We start from the raw sequence: 18,070 nt of genomic DNA, 5'->3' as shown, positions 1-18,070 counted from the left end.
TGGTCAGGCGAGATTCGGGAAGTGGTACGAATGCTTGTTGCATTATGAAAAAATAACTCTTTACATTTTTTCCATTCATGTCGACACACGCTAGAGTTAGATTGGATGCTTATAGTGTCATTCATCTGCCCAGAACCCATGGAATCCCATTGGGAAGGTGAGGTGTTTGGGCACCTCAAGTTTTGCCACAACAGCATTCCTTTCGCCGATCTTCCTTGCATCCAGCACCACCAGATGGCACCTGTGATCAGATACTGCGTACTGCAAAGAAGCAAACAAGATGAAGCAGTTCCAAGTGAGGTGACATGTGTTTCTCCATGTTGGTGATTGAAAGAAAATGTTGATCTTTACCTCGACAAGCAGAACATAGCCGTCATCCTCCCTACCGCCGGTCGTCGGCACGAAAACCGGCTCGCCGACGAACTTGCGCCCCACCGCCGTCCACAGCTGCGCTGATCCGTCGGAGACGTCTAGCTTCACCACGCTGTCAAAGGGGAAATACGGGAGGAATTTCCGCGAACCTGAGGTGGCGCCGGCGTAGATGAACCGGTTCCTCCGGTTGGCGAAGGCCGGGTTGATCGCCGGGAAGTCCGCCGGCCTGGTCCACTGGTCGGACAACCTCCTGACGGAGCATCCCCGGCACGCCCCTCTCTTGTCGAGATCGATCGACACCTGCATTTTGGATTATTGGACGCCATCTCAGCTGCCACTGTAACAAATCCTTTTCACTGTGAACAAAACTCCACGCACATTTGTTTCATCGACAGACACGACACGACAGGAACCAAAGCAAGCAAATCAGAGCGTTTGGTCACCTGGACAAGGCGAGGCAGCAGCTCCCTGCCCTTGGCGACGTTCATGAAGGACGGGTCCAGCTTCTTGTTGTGCCAGTCGTAGCCGAACATCCTGTGGAAGTGGAACCAGCGGTAGGAGCAGCCGGACATGTGGATCCGCACGCTGGTGCCGCCGCCCCGGCCGGCGTCGCGCTCCTCGAAGGCGTTGGCGACGTGCATGGACCACGTCTGCGTCGGCGCCTCGACGGGCACGCTCCAGTCGCGGCCGCCAGCCTCGGCCTCCGGGGAGCGCGGCAGCAGGTACACCGGCGTCGACTGCCGGCTCGGGTCCACGGCGAGGGCGGCGATCATCGGGTGCGTGCCCGTCAGCGCCAGCAGCGACCCTGCCCCCAAACACGGCGGCAAGCATTGACGTGAAACACGCTGCTAAATGACTACTAGTCTATCAAGTGACGAGGAAAAAAAATTGCAATCCCCTTCCGTACCTGGGATGTCCAGCTTGATTCTGTTGCCGAGGAGGACGTAGTGGTTGTCCGTGAAGGCCCAGTCGTGGATCATCAGGTGGTCCGGCAGCACGAACTCGCGCTTCTGCACGAGCGCGAAGCCGGCGTCGAACTCTGCGGTGTCGTCGTCAGCGTTAGTGATCGATGGAAGCAGGTAGTGGTGCGAAATTGATTGGATTTTGAGCGAGGGGTACAGACCGTAGAAAGTAAAGTTGGAGCGCGGGAGGAGCATGTCCTCGGCGTTGCAGGCCACCATCAGCAGCCGGTTCCGCTTGTGGTCGATCTTGTAGTGCGCCAGCAGCCTCCTGACCGGCATGCTGAAGACACCTGCGGGAGACACAACACGCGCGCACAAACGTCAGCTCGGTCGGGTCGCAGGCTCTGCTCTGGTGCGCCAACCGCATGCAGAGGTGGTGGCGGTGGATCGGTGGTGGTGGTGATGGTACAGACCACTGAGGACCGGCCGAAGCAGGCACGCGGCCACGTCGATCCCAGCCTCCTGCACCCAGGGTCGCCTGCGCCGGTGGCGCGCGGCCGCCTCACTGTCTCGTGCTGGCGCCTCGCCGGCGCCGGAGCCGAGGCCGAGGATGTCGAACGGGCCGAGGGTCTCCAGCGTCCGGGGGTCGAGCTCGTACGGCTCGCCGCCCTCCCAGAGGCAGAGCACGCGGCCGCCCCAGCGTAGGACGCTGGTGTTGGCCACGTTCTTCATCACCTTCACGTTGCCCACCCGGGCCCCTCCCTGCAGCACCGAGAAGGGGCCCCGGTGCGTGAACCGCCACGACGTGCCGCCCGCGCCCTGCTCCTCCCGCTTCGCCGCCGTCTCGACGTACCGCGCCGAGTACTGCGCGGCCGCGGCTCCGTCGGCGCCGCCGCCGCCGAAGTGGAAGGCGCGGAGGTAGCCGTGCCCGTCGAGCGGGTGGACGGTGGAGCCGTGGTCGTCGGTGAACATCCCGGGGCCCGCGAGGTAGTAGGTGCCCGCGGGGAAGTCCGGCGGGATCGCGCCCTCGGTGACGCGGAGCGCCACGGGGTCCGGGGACTCGGCGCGCTGCGACCGGAAGAGGAGGTTGTAGTCCCAGAACGCCGCGGACGGCGAGTCCGTCGCGGCCGTCGCCGAGGCCCCGGAGGTGGTGGTGGCGGTGGCGGCCGAGGCTCGGACGACGCAGACGCCGCCGCCGGAGCAGTGGCGAGGCGGCGGAGCGCGGTGGCGTGGGTGGTGGTGCACGACGACGTGCACGGCGGCGATGGTGTGCGGAGACATGTTTGAACTGTGTTGTGCAGGTCACCTTCGGTCACTGCCCCGTTGCGAGCGAGCCGGGGCCTAAATACATCGTCGTGTGTGGTTTCACCCGGTGGCTCCCATCCGGCATGGGTCGGCCTCTCGGGAGTCGGGACACGGATCCTTTCGCAATACTGCACGTGAGTCTCTGCATTGTGCCGATGCTAACTGATGCCGTGTTGCTTTGGTGACACATGTTTTATGTGGTACACCTGTATTTCAGACGTGTGTTTAAAAAATAGGTTGGAGCTAGAGTTTGAGTTAAAAAAATGGATTGCTTCCCATTGACCATTCGATCGAGATCGTTTGGATCGAGAAACTAGACATTTTGTCATTAAGAAAATGATGAAATAGGTACTTAAATTCGAATAAAAAGATTTGAATGATTAGAGTGCACGATGATATCTCCCAAATTACCTAATTGAGCTAACCTCACTTTCTGGATCGTTTGGATCCAGATCACAGCCACACAGGCGTCGTGTTGCGGCGATCTTCCATTGCTCTATCGGTTGCTGGCCAGTTACTAGTCATGGAAGGATCCGCTGGCTCTGCGTTGGTGATGTCGTATCATGGTGGCAGCGGCTGGCTGTTTGGCGTATGGGCCTGGCCAAAATCTGTCTGCTCCGGCGATTTATTTGCTTTGGTTTTGGAGCTTGCACTTGTACGCATTTTTTAAGTAAAAACAATCCCATGTTCTATACAGAACGGGTTGGATTTGGTTTGAGGTGTGGAGCAGATGATCCAATTAGCACGATGTTTGGTTCAAAATATAGTGGGTTGGGTTTATTTCTGATAGGAAATATACCCTATAGATACAGGGTTGAGATGGTCCGTCCAAAACGAGCGGACCATCCGGGGAAGCTGGCGCATCGGAGGCCGACGTGGGGGAGGCCGCACGGCGGAGGCCGGCGCGGGGAAGGCCGGTGCTAGGGAGGCCGGATGTTGGCGCATGGGAGGTTGAAGTCAGGGAAAAGGAAGGGCGGCCAGGCGAGCTCGAGCTCCACCTAGGGGAGCTCCACCGTCGGTCGGGTGAGCGCGGGCTCCGCCCAGAGGAGCTCCGCCACCGGGACGGTGGGGTGGCAGCGCGGGGATCCTAGTGGCGGCGGACGGCGCCGACGGGGGAGGATGAGGCGGGGCTTGAGGGAGGAAAGGCGGGGCCAACGGGGGAGGATGAGGATGAGTAGAGGATGAGGAAGAAGGTAGTAAAAAAAATAATACAAGAGAATAACAAGTGGGCCTCACTATTTATATGTAGGCTCCACAAATTATTGTAGCTAACGGTGTTAAGGTAGCATCCATCCCATTCCAATAACCCTTCCAACCAAACAAAAAATAGGTTGGATTCATACTCATCAACCAAATATGAGGTGGGTTGAAAAAAAAAGGTTGAAGTCGATCCAACTTATTCCGTCCCAAAACAGGAAATTTTAATGGCATACCCGGTTGCGTGGATTAGGAAGCGGTGGTGGGAATGGTATCTCGGGGCCCTTTTTGGAGGGTTTTGTCGAGGGAATCGTTGGCGTTTTGGGCGTGGAATCCAGGGGTGGTTTGTTTGTTTGTTTGTTGGCATAATCACGACGCTTTGTGCGGCAATGCCTTTTACGAGGGACCTTCTCCTCTCGATTAACAAATCACATTAATTAATACTAGCTGGTCCTGTCATTCTCGGGCTGGCTGCATACGGTGTAATGTTCGGTTAAGTCCAAAGTATGGCATGGCATAATAGAATTTAGCATATGCTTGTATGTATAAATGTGAGGGTTGTGCTGTATCTAGAATCTCGGCGATGGCAGGTAGTACGATATAATAAAATGTTATGATGAGCTAGTAGGATAATAAGAAGGCAAATTCATATATTTTTAGCTTTTTCTTCACCTCTTGTATTCATATCTCTTCTTACTATGAACTGTGTAGATGCACAAGCGAATTTTGTGGAAAAGTCGTAGTTGGACTCTTCAAAAAAAAAATCGTAGTTGGGCATCGGATCGGCACAAGCACGATGACATGTTCTGTGCCATGGGCTGTACTAATTTCGATGTGGGTGGACATTCATCACGACGACACGGGTAGTAGAACGTCGCACTATGAGGCTGCGTCAATGGCTCCAGCGACACAACCGCAGCATTATTTCAAGAGCCCACCAATTTGTCATTTGCTTGCATTGCCCATTTCACCGCGAGCCCACCGATTTGTCATTTGCCTGCAGGAGGGCTGCAGCCTTTGCCCATTTCACCACCTAGGACGTGATAAACGCGAATCCTACCCCGAGAGGGGTCTCCTGTTTGCGTTAAGCCGACACCCCTAACTCATCTTCGTCCGTTTTGGATCGGACGCGCACGCTGCGCTCGCGGAAACGACGGGACGCGCTCGCGGCGGAACGGCGGAAGCGAAACATCACCCTTGGGCTCACTCGTCAGTCTAAACGGTGGACGCGACCTTCTTCTCTTTTCCCTCACCCGTGTTCGTCTTATCCGAGGGTGAGTCCAGGTGATTGTTGTCGACGGCCGGCGAGGGAGGGAGGCCACACCCCGAGAATCTCCGGGCGGAGGCGACGCGGGGCCAACGGAGGAAGGCTTCACTCCGCGGCACTCCATTCGCCGCGAATCTGCTGTTTTTTTACATGTTGTGATCTACATTTCTGATCCTGGGTTGTGCTATTAGTTTGGAGTCCTTTTTGTTTTCTATTTGCAATATTTGTTCCGAAGATAACATGGAATGTTTAATCTTAATTGGAAGATATATCACCCATAAAGTTTGGTCATGTTAATTGTCGCACTTTGCCTTCTCAGTCAAGTGTGGATTTTCCAACACGGCGGCGCTAGCACATTCTGCTTCAGAGTTCAAACTGTGTGCAGCATCCCTGTATTATCACTTCAGGAACAATCTGACACCAACAGACAGTAGTACCACAGAATTGGTTAGTGATGCAGGAACTAATTAGCTTAGTATAGTATAGTCAGCTTGCATCTATTGGCCCAATTCGCGATGAGGTGAATTTCTTGTACCAGCACACAAGTTCGGACATGGCCACATGGGCAAAGGTAGGCCATTGGCCCATTGTACAATGGCTCAAATATGAAGGAAGAGGCCTCTACATTTTTTCCAAGTATTTTTGTTGTGATCCTGCGTAGCATCTAGTTCATAACAAGCTCTTTTCATTTTTGCATTGTGATATTTAATGATATAAAACCACCATGGCGGATCTGAGATTGCATTTTAACATTTCCATTGCACTGAATAACATAAGTAAAGTTTAATAGTAGGGGGCAGGGGCTTCTTTTTTTTTGTTAGTTTTGCTGCTTTTTCGATGTTTTGAGTGTAGCAAAAATTGCATGTGGATATGCATTAGCCATGTGATTTCTATTAGGCATATGTTGCAATCTTATCCATTTGTTGGTTCCATTGCATTATTCTTAACCATCTAGTTCATAAATCTCATTATGAACCTGAAGTTTCACTGCATTACACTAGTAATTAATTTAACTTATCATAGGAAGTAACTTACAATATATGCAGTCTCATAAGAAGTAACTAATTATGTATTTACACTACATACGAAGTAACTTACCACATATGCAGTCACTTATCATTTAAAACATTTAATTAGTACCTAGCCATTTATTCACACTACGTGGGATGCAACCAGCACCTTTTTTTTTAAACACGTATGATCTAATTAGCCATCTATTTACATCACATACGAAGTAATTCAAGTTTCCTCTATTTTTTTTATGATATTTTGCAGTTGCATCCAAGTCAGTATTCAAGTAGTATTGTCAACAACCAGTGTTAATAATTCCCGGTTTGGTGGCCCCATCGATGCATGCAAGTTTAGCACCTACTCTCTTTTTTATAGCTCATTTGTTTTAATTTCCATTATTCAAGAACTTGTTCTAATATCATTATCCCTATATTTTGTCACATTTCGAGGTGCATCCAAGTTAGTGACACCTCATATTGGGCAGTGCAGCAACATTCTACTTTTGTCATCAAGTGACAGTTCATATCCGTAGTATGCCACAACCATGCACAGTTTTCCCATTTTTTTATTGTGATCTAGTTAATATATTACTTATTTCAAGTAACTTGTCTTTTTATTTGAAGTCACCAATTTTGCTATTTCACATAACTTTTAGAAGTAACTAATTCTATATTTATATTACATAGGAAGTATCTAAGCATATATTCAATGACACGAGAAGTAACTAGTTCTGTATTTTTATTACTTAGGAATAACTTACCATATACTCAGTCACATAATAAGTAACTACATATTTATATAGATACGACATGAAGGTAATCCCTTGAAAAGATTAATCACATTTCTTAGAATGCTTGTGGAGCTGAAACTCTACACTTTTTTAATACTTGCTGAAACTGAAACTTAGGGTGAAAGACACTAGTGAGTGAGGGGTGATGCTTGTGTGGTACTCTGCTACCCTAGAACATAGCATGTGGCTGTCGGTTATGTGCAGCTCTTGCAACCACTAGATGTGGTTGTGTTAGTGGAGCTAGCTGCATGAGTGATGGGTTATGTGCAGCTCTTGCGGTCACTGCTAGCTAATCTACTGTTGTGCGAAAGTGAGAGTTGTGCTAGCTTTATTCGTGCTGCTTTTGATGTCTGTTTTGGTCCCACAGCTAGCTAGCATATATTACTTCTACTATAAAAAAGCATGTACCGAACTAACTGGAACATAGGACACTAAATATTCTGAACCCTGTTTGACTAGATTGTTTTGCATGTCTTCCAGCATGAGACACGCAATCCTAGTACCCTACCATTCCAGTTCATAACAAATATTTTTTCCCAATTAACATTTTCAAGTCGCATTTGTCACTGATGTTTGCACTTATTTTTCTTGTACTGAACATATTTCTTTTTCTCTGAACGATAAAGTAACTAATAACTGGTTTACATGAGATTAGAAGTAACTAACAACTTACTAACATGAGATAGGAAGTAACCAGGCCTTCATTTTAAACATATAGAAAGTAATTAAACTTTGGTTGACATTTATATGTCTGCACAGTTTGAAAGCAACACATAATTTATAAAAGTAACAAATCACTGACTGCATACACATAGCAGTCATAGCAAGTAACTTCATTTGTTCGTTCATGCAGGAAGTAACATGTTATGAAGTAATCTATCCTAGTAAGTAACTAATTATTACTTTACATCACACTGAAAGTAACTAACCACCCATCCACATTAATTACAAAGTAACTTATTCTTTTCTAAAATATAAAACATATCATGTATGTGAAAGTAACTACTTGGCATCAATTTAATAGACATGAAAGTAACCTGCTCCTAGTAAGTAACTATTCACATATTTAAATTAGATAGGAAGTAACGTTTTTAAGCTTCACAACCTGTGCATCTTTTTTGCTCACCACGCGCTACCTCACTACTATCTTGAAGTTGCAATAATTTTTGTTGTGTTGTGCTAGTTGCTAGCCTCCTTTTTATATGAAAATGTTGTCATGATGATTACTGGTTTATATGAGATTAGAAGTAACTAATGATTTTGCTGACATGATATAGGAAGTAACCAGGCTTTGATCAGAAACATGCAGGAAGTAATTAAACTTTTGTGTCATTATGTTGAAGCAAGTAGCCCCTCATTTCATACATTTAGTTAGGAGCTACCCTATTTTCATAATCTGTACCCTTTTTTGCTCACCATGCGCCACCTGCACCTTTCCTCACTACTTGCCTTTTTTTTTCCACACCACATCCACATGAAGTAACTCCATCAGTACTTTTCCTTTTTTTTAGCTGGCAGATACATATGACTGCGGCTTCTCCATGCTCAAGTACATTGAATATTGGGATGGCAAAACCATGCCACAGATTGACCATCTGAAGTGGCTAATATCAGGATCAAGTACATGTCTACAATGTTGTACTTGAAATTAAATCTTTTAAATTGGCATCAAGTGCTTAAGGGTTAAAAAAGGGTAATCAGTTTGCAATGCTAAACTTACCTTTGATATTTACACTAACTTCTATACACAAACTAGGTGGTTTTCGACTACAAGTAATGAAAGTTCACAGTAGCTCGTTAGTTGTTAAGTTCTTGTCCCTTTTGGTTGATTGGGAAGTAACTTCTCATACCCTTTAGCTGACAAAGAAGTAACTTATCATGCTGCTTAGCTGAACAGCACGCAACTTTCATATATATTTGCATCAGCACAAAGTAACTCATTCATACTTTTAGTTTTTAGAGCACTAGTAACATGAAGGCATAAAATTTGCTTTTTTAGTGGGTGCTGGTTGCATAAGTCTTAAATTGAGGCTTTAAAAATCCAATGAAGCTGTTATGTTGTATGTGGAGTTAGATGATTCTTGAGTCAGTTCAGCGTTGTAATGAGCTGCCACAGTCTTCTGCCTATTGGAATTCTTCGTCTTGAAGGCCCTCAGCTTAGCTTTCATCTCATCCATGTGCTTTCTGACAATCTCTATCCAACCTTTTGTGCATACTTGTTGTAGTAGGTTTTAGATTCCTCCCATGAGTCATAAACTTAACCTGACAATTACTTTTTCTTCTTGCATTCATGGTAGTTTTGCTTCTTTTATTCTATGCAACTCACTTCCTTTACTTATTGCAAAGATTATTACCTTTACTTATTGCATAAGTGCTATGAATTGTTTCCTTTTCCATTCAGGAATAGAGATATAAAACTAAAATCCAGCGAGTCACATTCACGGAGGGAGCCACATATATACATGGGGGAAGGACTTGTGATATCTTATTTGTTACAGGATGCAAGGACTTCATGTTTAAGCAGTCAAAAAACAAAGTTTCTTTGTGTGTGTGTGGGGAGGGGGATATGCTATGTACTATAGTCACTGTGCTTCAAGTTATGCATACAGGATATGAACAGCCCATAGATCTGATGGATGCAACTAGCTTGTTTCAGTCCTAATCCTCGAGGTAAGCTGATGAATTTGATACGTTAGTAGTAGTTTTTGTATCTAGGAAGAGAAGGATGCTAACATGGAGAAGTGTGATCTCCCATTGGTGTTGCTTGAGTTTCCATGCTGCCTCCCACTCTATTTTTCATGTGATTTTGTGATTTTTCTACCTGATTCACGGTTGGAGTTCTTGAAGTTGTTTCCGTCGCTCCAGCGGCGACGACGGATGAAATGACGCTGCCTGCATCAGCGCTTCAGGAGGTTTCAGGGCCTGTTTGGTTTGCCCTTAGGACTAAAACTTGCTTATTTTCAGGGACTAAAGAATGATATAATGACTTGAACAATGACCTTAGTAAACCTAATCAATACTGCCCTTGCCCTTTTCCCTCCTCCAGCTGCTCCTCCTTCCTCCCGAGCGCCACCGCATCCTTCTCCCTGTTCCTTTCTTCTTCCGCCCGTACCCTAGCCCCCTCCTGCGTCGCACCCTGCCTCCTGCGCCCCGACCCACCGCATCGCCTGGCCCCGTCACCACCGCGCCCTGCCTCGCCGCTCCTAGCTCGCCGTCTGTCACTCAGCCACGTGCTCCATCGATGCACCACCGCACTAATGATGGCCTACCTGCGCCGCGTTCTGCCCGTTCTCCTGCGCCCGCCGCCCCTCTGCGCACCCCTACGCCGCCCACGTTCTCGAAGTAGATGCTGATGGCCTCCGGGAAGCACCGCTTCAGCACCAGCTGGTCCCCGGGCGCAAGGCGTGAGGCGCGGGTCGGAGGAGTCGAGCACGCGGGCAACGCCGTAGCCCGTGATGACAGAGCCCGGGGTGAAGGCGGCCGTGTAGGACTCCCGCAGCGGGTGCGACATCTTGGGCCGCATGTAGGGGTCGCAGGAGAGGTAGAGGTTGCAGACGAGGATGGATCCAGGCGGGTCGTTGCCGGCGAGGCAGAGGGGCACCTCGGCGCCAAGCAGGGGGCTGGCGGCGGAGGAGGATTGGCTCGGACCGGGGGCGGGGGCGGCGGGGATGGCGTAGGGGGTGGCGGCGGCGGGGATGGCGTGCGGATGGGTGCGACGGGGGAGGCAAACAGACAAGCATTCGGTGAGGACATGGGGTGTCCAGGGTACTTTTAGCCCCCATAAGCAACCCTTTGGTGGCTTATGGACTAAAGTTTATGAGTTAAAGTTTAGTCCAAATAAGTAGGGATGTTTGGAGGTTTAGGGGCTAAAATGAATTAAAGTTTAGTCAGAGGCAACCAAACACCCCCTTAAACACCCCCTTATTTGTTACTTCATTGTTGGGCCGGCTCGCTTTTCTCCAGGGTCTAGCTGCTTCTTTTTTCCGCGCAAACCCGTCCGGCACGCGGTTCGGTTTCCACTACCCTTCCTGCGCCCGGTTTTTTCCTGCGCGCAGCTGGGTGTCGTGTGGTGCATGCATGTTTATGGCGGGCAGAAAGGGGTTATTTCTATAAATGTAAATGATGTTCAATATGGGGCTCTCCACCTAACGCTAAAAAAGAAGAGGCCTCTCCGTGTAGTCACATCCTAAACCAAATTATCATTACTGTACAAGAGGGTGATGGTAACAGGAGCAGTCACGGTCACGTTGGATTTGGAACGTGAAAACGTGCTGTCCCCATAGTGTTGGATCGGTAGGCGTCCACCGTACGTCCTGCCGGCCAGCCGCCGATTCGTTGCCGGAGGAATCTTGAGAGCCCAGAGAATATGGCCGAAGACGTCACTCTCTGTAGGCTGTAGTTGATCGCTGCCGCCAAACACTGTTCACCTTCGTCGCCCCGTGCCCGGTTCGGACGGTGCTGCCGAGAACCATGTTCGATTTGTGAGAAAAGAAAGACAAGATGGAATCACACACAAGGAGAGACGAAGTATTCACAAAAGCGCCGCCGTCCCCCCGAGAAAGGGTGAAAACGCGTGCTGCCCGTTCGTCAGCTAAGAGCTAGAATAATGAATACGGCGCAGGAGGAGAATTTGTTTTAGAAAAAGGTTCTTATCACTGTAATCGCAAGCGTTTGGGTCAAGTACTCAACCACAAGTCCACAACAGACAACAGACGGCACTAAAATATGAGAAAAAGGCAGTAGATAACTAGATATGGACAGCATATGATGGGGGAATAGATTCAGCAGCCACCGGGTGAATGGGTGTAATCTCCCGCTTTTCTCGAAGCATCTCTCACTCCAACGGGTCAGCTCCAACGGGTCAGGCACTAAGGCCGGCCAGGATTCAGAAATGTATTACTATGAGCCGGCAGAAAAGTTTCCACGAGTGCAGTGGTCGAGAACCAAAAGGAAGGCACTCCATCCACTGGATTCAAGTGGTGTTTTCTGTGCGATTTTGTGGAGAGCAAAGGGAGGAGGAAATGTTTGCCTGCAACGGGACCTCAGGTTCCACCACCAGCAGCTCAGGTTTGGCTCCAATCCTTGCGAGTAGCCTACTTGGGCCTTGTTGATGTAGTGGTGCCATACCATTACATCAATCAAGTCTTTTCTCCTATCCATTACACTGCACCTGTGAAGCTGCTAATGCAACTGGGCTAACTATATTCATAAAGAAAAGGGAAAAATCTTGATAAAAAAAAAAGAACCTAAGTGCTGTATTGAGATTTTTCTAGTTCTATCATGATTTTCGTGCAGATGGATACAAAACATGCAGGTTCAGCTGGCACTACAACTGTAGTTTGAATGTTGCAGGAAAATGAAATCTTGATGTTTTTCAACATGGATTTGTCGTTACAACCTTTGTTTTTGAGCACAGCAGCGGCAAGTGGGCCACTGAACAACGAGCCAAGACCTCATGAACATCAAGGAGCATGAACCGTACTGCGAATCTACGGTAGCTCATGTACTATTTTGGTCACCGGCAAAAACATTTTATTTTATTTCTGAACCACTTTCCAGTTTCCTCGACCCAACCATGCTATGCACTCCAGAGTTACTTTCATTTAGGTGCGTTTGGCAACTAATGGGAAGGAGCATGAGAATTAGTGGTGTGAGTTGGTCGAGGAAATTCACTTGGGAATATGATTTTGGAATATGATTTTCAGTGACATTCCCTTGTTTATCTTTTGGAGGGAATTAGGAGTGGGGGTTTAAGTCTAGAATCCCTTGTTTGGTGTGAGGGTTTAAAGATGAGAATTATATCTTGAATCATGATAACAGTGTAGATGCATTTATTTTTCACTTAAAACAAATTCCCATCCTCCCCTGGGAAGTGATCGGTGGGAGTTGTCCCTCTAAACTCCTATTCCTCATCCCATTAAAACTCCCATACCCACCAAATAAACAATAGAATTTTAATCTCTTCCATCTAAAATTACTTTCCCTCCCACCAATTACCTCCAACCAAATGAGCCGTTAAGCCATGATTTCGATTTCAGTTAGTCCAAGAAGTGGAGGAAAACCATTTGAGCATCAACGCTAGAAAACCATTTGAAAGTACAAGATGAATCTAAATTAAGGTGAAGGCATAAGAACCATGGAACAATATTACAGAATATAATATGCACGACACAACAGCAAAAGCTGAGGCAGGACTGGATTCAAGTAAGATATGCTAAACTTTCGTAAAAAAGAAAGGATATGCTAAACAATTGCCGATGCCTAGAGTACATGGGCTGCTACATTTTGCACTAGTCAAAAATGTCAGTCAAGGAAATTATATCATCCAGACTCCAAGGTACAAGAGATATTCTTGTTTATATGCTATAGGCTAAGGGCTCGTTTGGTAGGGATGCAGCTGTGGCTAAAATAACTGCGGTTGTGGCTTCTCCGATGAAGCAGCTTTTTTTAGCTTCGACTTGTCTGGTTAAAAAACATTTGGCAAAACGGCTTCTCCTAGCTGTGTAACATAGATAAGAGGATGAAGTGTCTATAATACCCCTCTCCTTTTTTCTTTTCTTTTTCTCTTTTCTTCCCATTATTTCTTCACTCCCTTTCCTTCCCTTTCCCCATCCTCCTTATCCATTCTCCTTGTGCACTCCTACCTTTCTTCTCCGTCTCCCTCCAACCCTCCCCACGCAACACTTGTGCCAGCGCCGCCGGCGTCTTCCACCCCAACGTGCCCGCTCCACCGCCGCCCTCCTGCCCCCTTGCCCCCTAGCGGCTGCGCCGGCGCCATCACCGCCCTCGGCTCCCGCACCCGTGCCACCGCGACCCTTGGCCCCCACGCATCCACGCCGCCGCCGCCCTCCGCCCTCCCCGCACCAGCGTCGCCACCGACGGCGTCCTCCAACCTCCCTACGCCCGTGCCATCCTCCGACCCTCGTGTGCCCATGGGCAAGATGGGGACTTTGGCCCCACGAAGGGGATGAAGCTGCGGGGAGCCTGTTTTTTGGGCTTCTCCTCCTCCTGACTCCTCTCAGTGGGAATCGCGGGGCTTCCGTCCAGGCTTTCGCCTCCACCTCGACGGAGCCACCCACAAGAGTGGCTAGAGCACGGCACCGCCGGCAGCTGTGCAAGAGCATGTTAGCCTACACACCGCGCTCTCTCGTCATCCAGCACACTGCAAACGCCGCACCACCGAGGCGCTCTTAGGTTCCCTTTGGCAAGGCTTCTTGAGCGGCTTCTCACGAAGCCCTGCCAAACGGGCAAAAATGAAACGGCTTCTCGAGAAGCCGTTTCATTTTTGCCCGTTTGGCAGGGCTTCGTGAGAAGCCGCTCAAGAAGCCTTGCCAAAGGGAACCTAAGAGCGCCTCGGTGGTGCGGCGTTTGCAGTGTGCTGGATGACGAGAGAGCGCGGTGTGTAGGCTAACATGCTCTTGCACAGCTGCCGGCGGTGCCGTGCTCTAGCCACTCTTGTGGGTGGCTCCGTCGAGGTGGAGGCGAAAGCCTGGACGGCAACGCTCTATGGACGCCGCACGGCAACGCTCTATGGACGCCGCTTTCTTATTGGAGGCGTCCTATTGCATCTCTTCGGCCTACTTGCTGGATGCTGCGGGTGAAAACCCGATCCTTTTTGGGCTGATGTTGATGGCGCCATTGGTGTCATGACCTTCTTGGAGGCATCGTCGCAGACCCAGCTATGGTTCAACATCCCTCGCTGCGATCGTCAGCTGGGCATTTTCCTTCTCTCTTTTACTTAAAAAAGAAAAAAAATAAGCTAGTGGTGTCACGGTGGTGGTGTTCAGTGGAGTGGCGGCCCGACGAAGTGATGAGGTTAGTTGTGGTGACGTTGAGAAGCTTAGCGGAGTGAAGACTTTGCGCGGCATATGTTGACGTCCCAATCCAACCAGCTAGTGACGCTTATTGAGTTGAGTGGTGCTTTGTGGTGTGCGGCTTGTGTTAATGTCCCAATCCATCCAGCCGGTGTTGTTGAGAGTTGAGTTGAGCTAGCGCAACGCGTGTTGATGTCCCAATCCAACCGGGCGATGTTGTTTGTTGTTCTGTCCAGTCTGAATTTATTCTTCTTTTTAATATAATCACGTTTAAAAAAAAGATTGTGCAGCACATAGGACAATTTGCTCTTTTTCTAAAAAGAAAATTTTTCTTAAAAGTAGAATACCGGAATATTAATATTAGCTTCTTTAACCACACTAGAAAATTTCTTGACTAAGATCTGTAAAAAGAAAAGGATGGCCTGCAGTTTACTCAGTAAGAATTCTTGCGATGTGATTGAGAGCATATTGTCTCCTTGTGCAAAAGATTGGACTAATTTCATTAAATTTAGCGGATTTCTTTAGGACATCAACTTGGAAAAAGTTCTCATTTTCCTGATTTGAAATTTGTTTTTCCACTTGTGCCCCTTGCTGAAAGTGGCCATAGACAGTAGCAAATGTCAAAGAAAAGGTGAATAACTGTCACACTTGCCCAAAAAAAAAAACCTTATCTTTTGTCTGAGAAATATAGATACAGCCCAGAGGGCAGCATGGAGGCACTGACCATCACCACCCTTGAATGAACATCAATAGTTAGAAGGCCTTTTTTCCCCTGAAGCAAGAGGCCTTCCAAAGTACAAACTATTATGTAGTTACTAAAGTTAAATGAGTTAATTTTACAAAAATACAATTATTTTCACATAACTATCAAGATACTACAACTTTTAGGATCAGTTACATAAAAATACTTGAGCGTTCATTTCACATACCTCCAACATTTTGCATGGGACCCCACGTCAGCTATACACAGTTGTATGGACCCAGATGTCAATTTGGGTGGCTGACAGGTGGGCCCGTGTGGAATGAACTAGGTTTGTGAACCTAAGGGAATAAGCAGTTGTAGTTACGTGAAACTGATCCTAGAAGTTGTGGTTCTTTGATAGTTATACGTAAATAGATGAAATCCTGTGAAATTAACTCAAGTTAAATTGATTGACAAAATCACGGATTATGGAAAGCAAATTTGCAAAACTGCTCCTAGCTCCTTAAGGTACTCTTTTGGTCGTTAAATGCTTGAGGCGGTGACTCATGCCCCATTTCACCACCTATTTATCTCTGATCTAGCGAGTTACTGAAATAATGATGTTGAAACTCATGTTACAAGCAACAAATCGTCAAGCATAGTCAAAGTAGGATGGCGGTATGGCACAAATTGATCTAGAACTTGCCTCAAGGACAACAGATAATGAGCAGAACTGAGACATTTCATTAGGTGACCTTAGTCCAATTCTATTTAGGCATACACTCATATAAGGGGTTAAATCAGAGATAAATAGGTGGTGAAATGGGGCATGAGTCACTATTTATCTTAAGGGGCTAAATTTTACACATGTAACAGATTCACAACCAAGCATTTATAAAAGGCTGTCCAATTGCAGTTGCGGATACAAAGCAAACACCTTATTTTGCAAACTTAATCAGTCAACTTAACTTACTGAAAGCACCCCTCTCTGTTTACATGCTCTCTTCTGTTCTCACATTCAAGGAAAAAAACTAACTAGTCCAAGCATCATATAAATTCTCAGAATGTGTGATAATATGTATTGTATAGTTACAACCTTTAAAGGACAATTGCATAGAAGTTTCCTTTTTTAAAAAATGAACACAGTCGAACAAATACTACTTCATTTGAATAGATTGCATTTTAACGCAAACTGATCAAATTTACTAAACAAACTACACAATCTCAGCATCTTCTCAGTTAGATGCCAACAGAGTCACAAATAAATGGCTGCAGAACCACCTCAATCAAACTTATGCTCCCACAAATGTGCGAACGACATTCTCATTGCAATCTTGAGTCAAGTCTACATTCCCATAAAATACACGACCATGAGAAGAGAGGTTCAAGAAAATACCATAAGTCATGACCACCTCAGCCAGTGATCATGGTGCCAGTACCCTCATCTGTGAGAATCTCAAGCAGCAACGAGTGTGGAACACGCCCATCAATGATACTCGCGGTGTGCACACCTTGTGCGAGGGCGCGCACACAGCACTCCACCTTGGGTATCATCCCACCTGCTACCTTCCCGTCGGCCACCATCTGCCGAACCCCGGCAATGTCAATCTCTTTCACCAGGCTCCCAGGATCATTACGGTCAGCCAGTATCCCAGGCACATCCGTCAGCAGCAGCAGCTTCTCGGCGCCCACGGCAGCGGCGATCTCGCCAGCCGCGGTGTCAGCATTGATGTTGTAGGCCTGCCCAGTCTCGTCGGCGGCCACTGTGGCGATAACCGGGATATGGCCCGAGGCAATGATGGGGTGGAGAACGGTGGCGTCGACGCGCGCGACCTCGCCGACGAATCCGAGGGCCGCGGCGTTGGGTGACGGGCGCGCGGTGATGAGGCGCGCGTCCTTGCCACAGAGGCCGACAGCGGTGCCCCCCTCGAGGTTGATGAGGGAGACGAGGTTCTTGTTGACCTTGCCGACGAGCACCATCTCGACGACCTCCATGGTAAGCGCGTCCGTGACGCGGAGGCCGTCGCGGAACTGCGGCTCGACGCCGACGCGGAGCAGCCAGGAGTTGATCTCCGGGCCCCCGCCGTGGACGAGTACGGGGCGGAGGCCCACGCAAGAAAGGAGGACGAGGTCGCGGATCACTGACGCCTGGAGCTCCGGCGACTTCATCGCGGCGCCGCCGTACTTGACCACCACCGTCTTGCCCTTGAAGCGCTGGATGAAGGGGAGCGCCTCCGAGAGCACGTCCACTCGGCTCAGCGCGGCGGCGGCGGCGGTGGCGGCGGGCGCTGCCGCGGAAGTGGCGGAGATGCGGAGGCGGCCGCGACGGGCGGTGGGGGCGGCGAGGGGCCTGGCATGGCTGGAGCTGGTAGCGGGGTTGGGGGGCGGCGCGGATGGGGCGAGCGGGTTGGAGAGGTGGGGTTTGGTGAGGAGCATGGTGGCTGCGGTGGCTGGTGCTCGACTCCGCGTTGGTGTTCGACGAAATGCCTAGGTTTTCCGGTGTTGCTGGTGTCCTGCCTGTGTAGCCGAAATTCCCTTGTCCGGCCCATTTCGTCTGCTCCTCCCCGCGGCCCATTTCTTCTTATTTTTCCTTCCTCCGGCCCTCCTCTCTTCCGAGCCCATATTCCCCACCTTTTCTCGTCATAGACTGTCGCGCCACAGGCCCAGCCAGCCTAGGCTACAACATGAGACCAAGCCACAAAACACCAGATTCGATTAACGAATAGCTCC

At 48.7% G+C, this 18,070-nt stretch overlaps 2 protein-coding genes across 3 annotated transcripts; both read right to left on the bottom strand.

Annotated features, from left to right (window-relative positions):
• Window positions 1-22: 22 nt before the first annotated feature.
• On the bottom strand, window positions 23-2,740 carry LOC117865988 (carotenoid cleavage dioxygenase 7, chloroplastic). Of its 2 annotated transcripts, XM_034750272.2 has the most exons (6): window positions 1,748-2,723; window positions 1,496-1,624; window positions 1,280-1,411; window positions 816-1,177; window positions 352-672; window positions 23-261 (listed from the first exon to the last, which is right to left on the bottom strand). In XM_034750272.2, the coding sequence occupies exons 1-6, from the start codon at window positions 2,553-2,555 to the stop codon at window positions 118-120; spliced, it is 1,896 nt and encodes a 631-aa protein (XP_034606163.1). In that variant the 5' UTR covers window positions 2,556-2,723; the 3' UTR covers window positions 23-117. The 2 variants fall into 2 exon arrangements, with proteins under 2 accessions (XP_034606163.1, XP_034606164.1); XM_034750273.2 differs by lacking the exon at window positions 23-261 and having other exon boundaries at window positions 358-709; window positions 1,748-2,740.
• A 13,907-nt stretch (window positions 2,741-16,647) lies between these two features.
• On the bottom strand, window positions 16,648-17,834 carry LOC117862460 (uncharacterized). The gene has a single exon (XM_034745941.2). It carries the CDS (start codon window positions 17,774-17,776, stop codon window positions 16,754-16,756), a length of 1,023 nt encoding a protein of 340 aa, XP_034601832.1. The 5' UTR covers window positions 17,777-17,834; the 3' UTR covers window positions 16,648-16,753.
• Between the last annotated feature and the right edge of the window lie 236 nt (window positions 17,835-18,070).

This window comes from Setaria viridis, chromosome 7 (assembly GCF_005286985.2).
Source record: "Setaria viridis chromosome 7, Setaria_viridis_v4.0, whole genome shotgun sequence".
In the NCBI taxonomy this organism is placed as follows: Eukaryota; Viridiplantae; Streptophyta; class Magnoliopsida; order Poales; family Poaceae; genus Setaria; species Setaria viridis.
The sequence above is the reverse complement of the archived record's forward strand: the minus strand, read 5'-3'. Positions and strand labels throughout refer to the sequence as shown.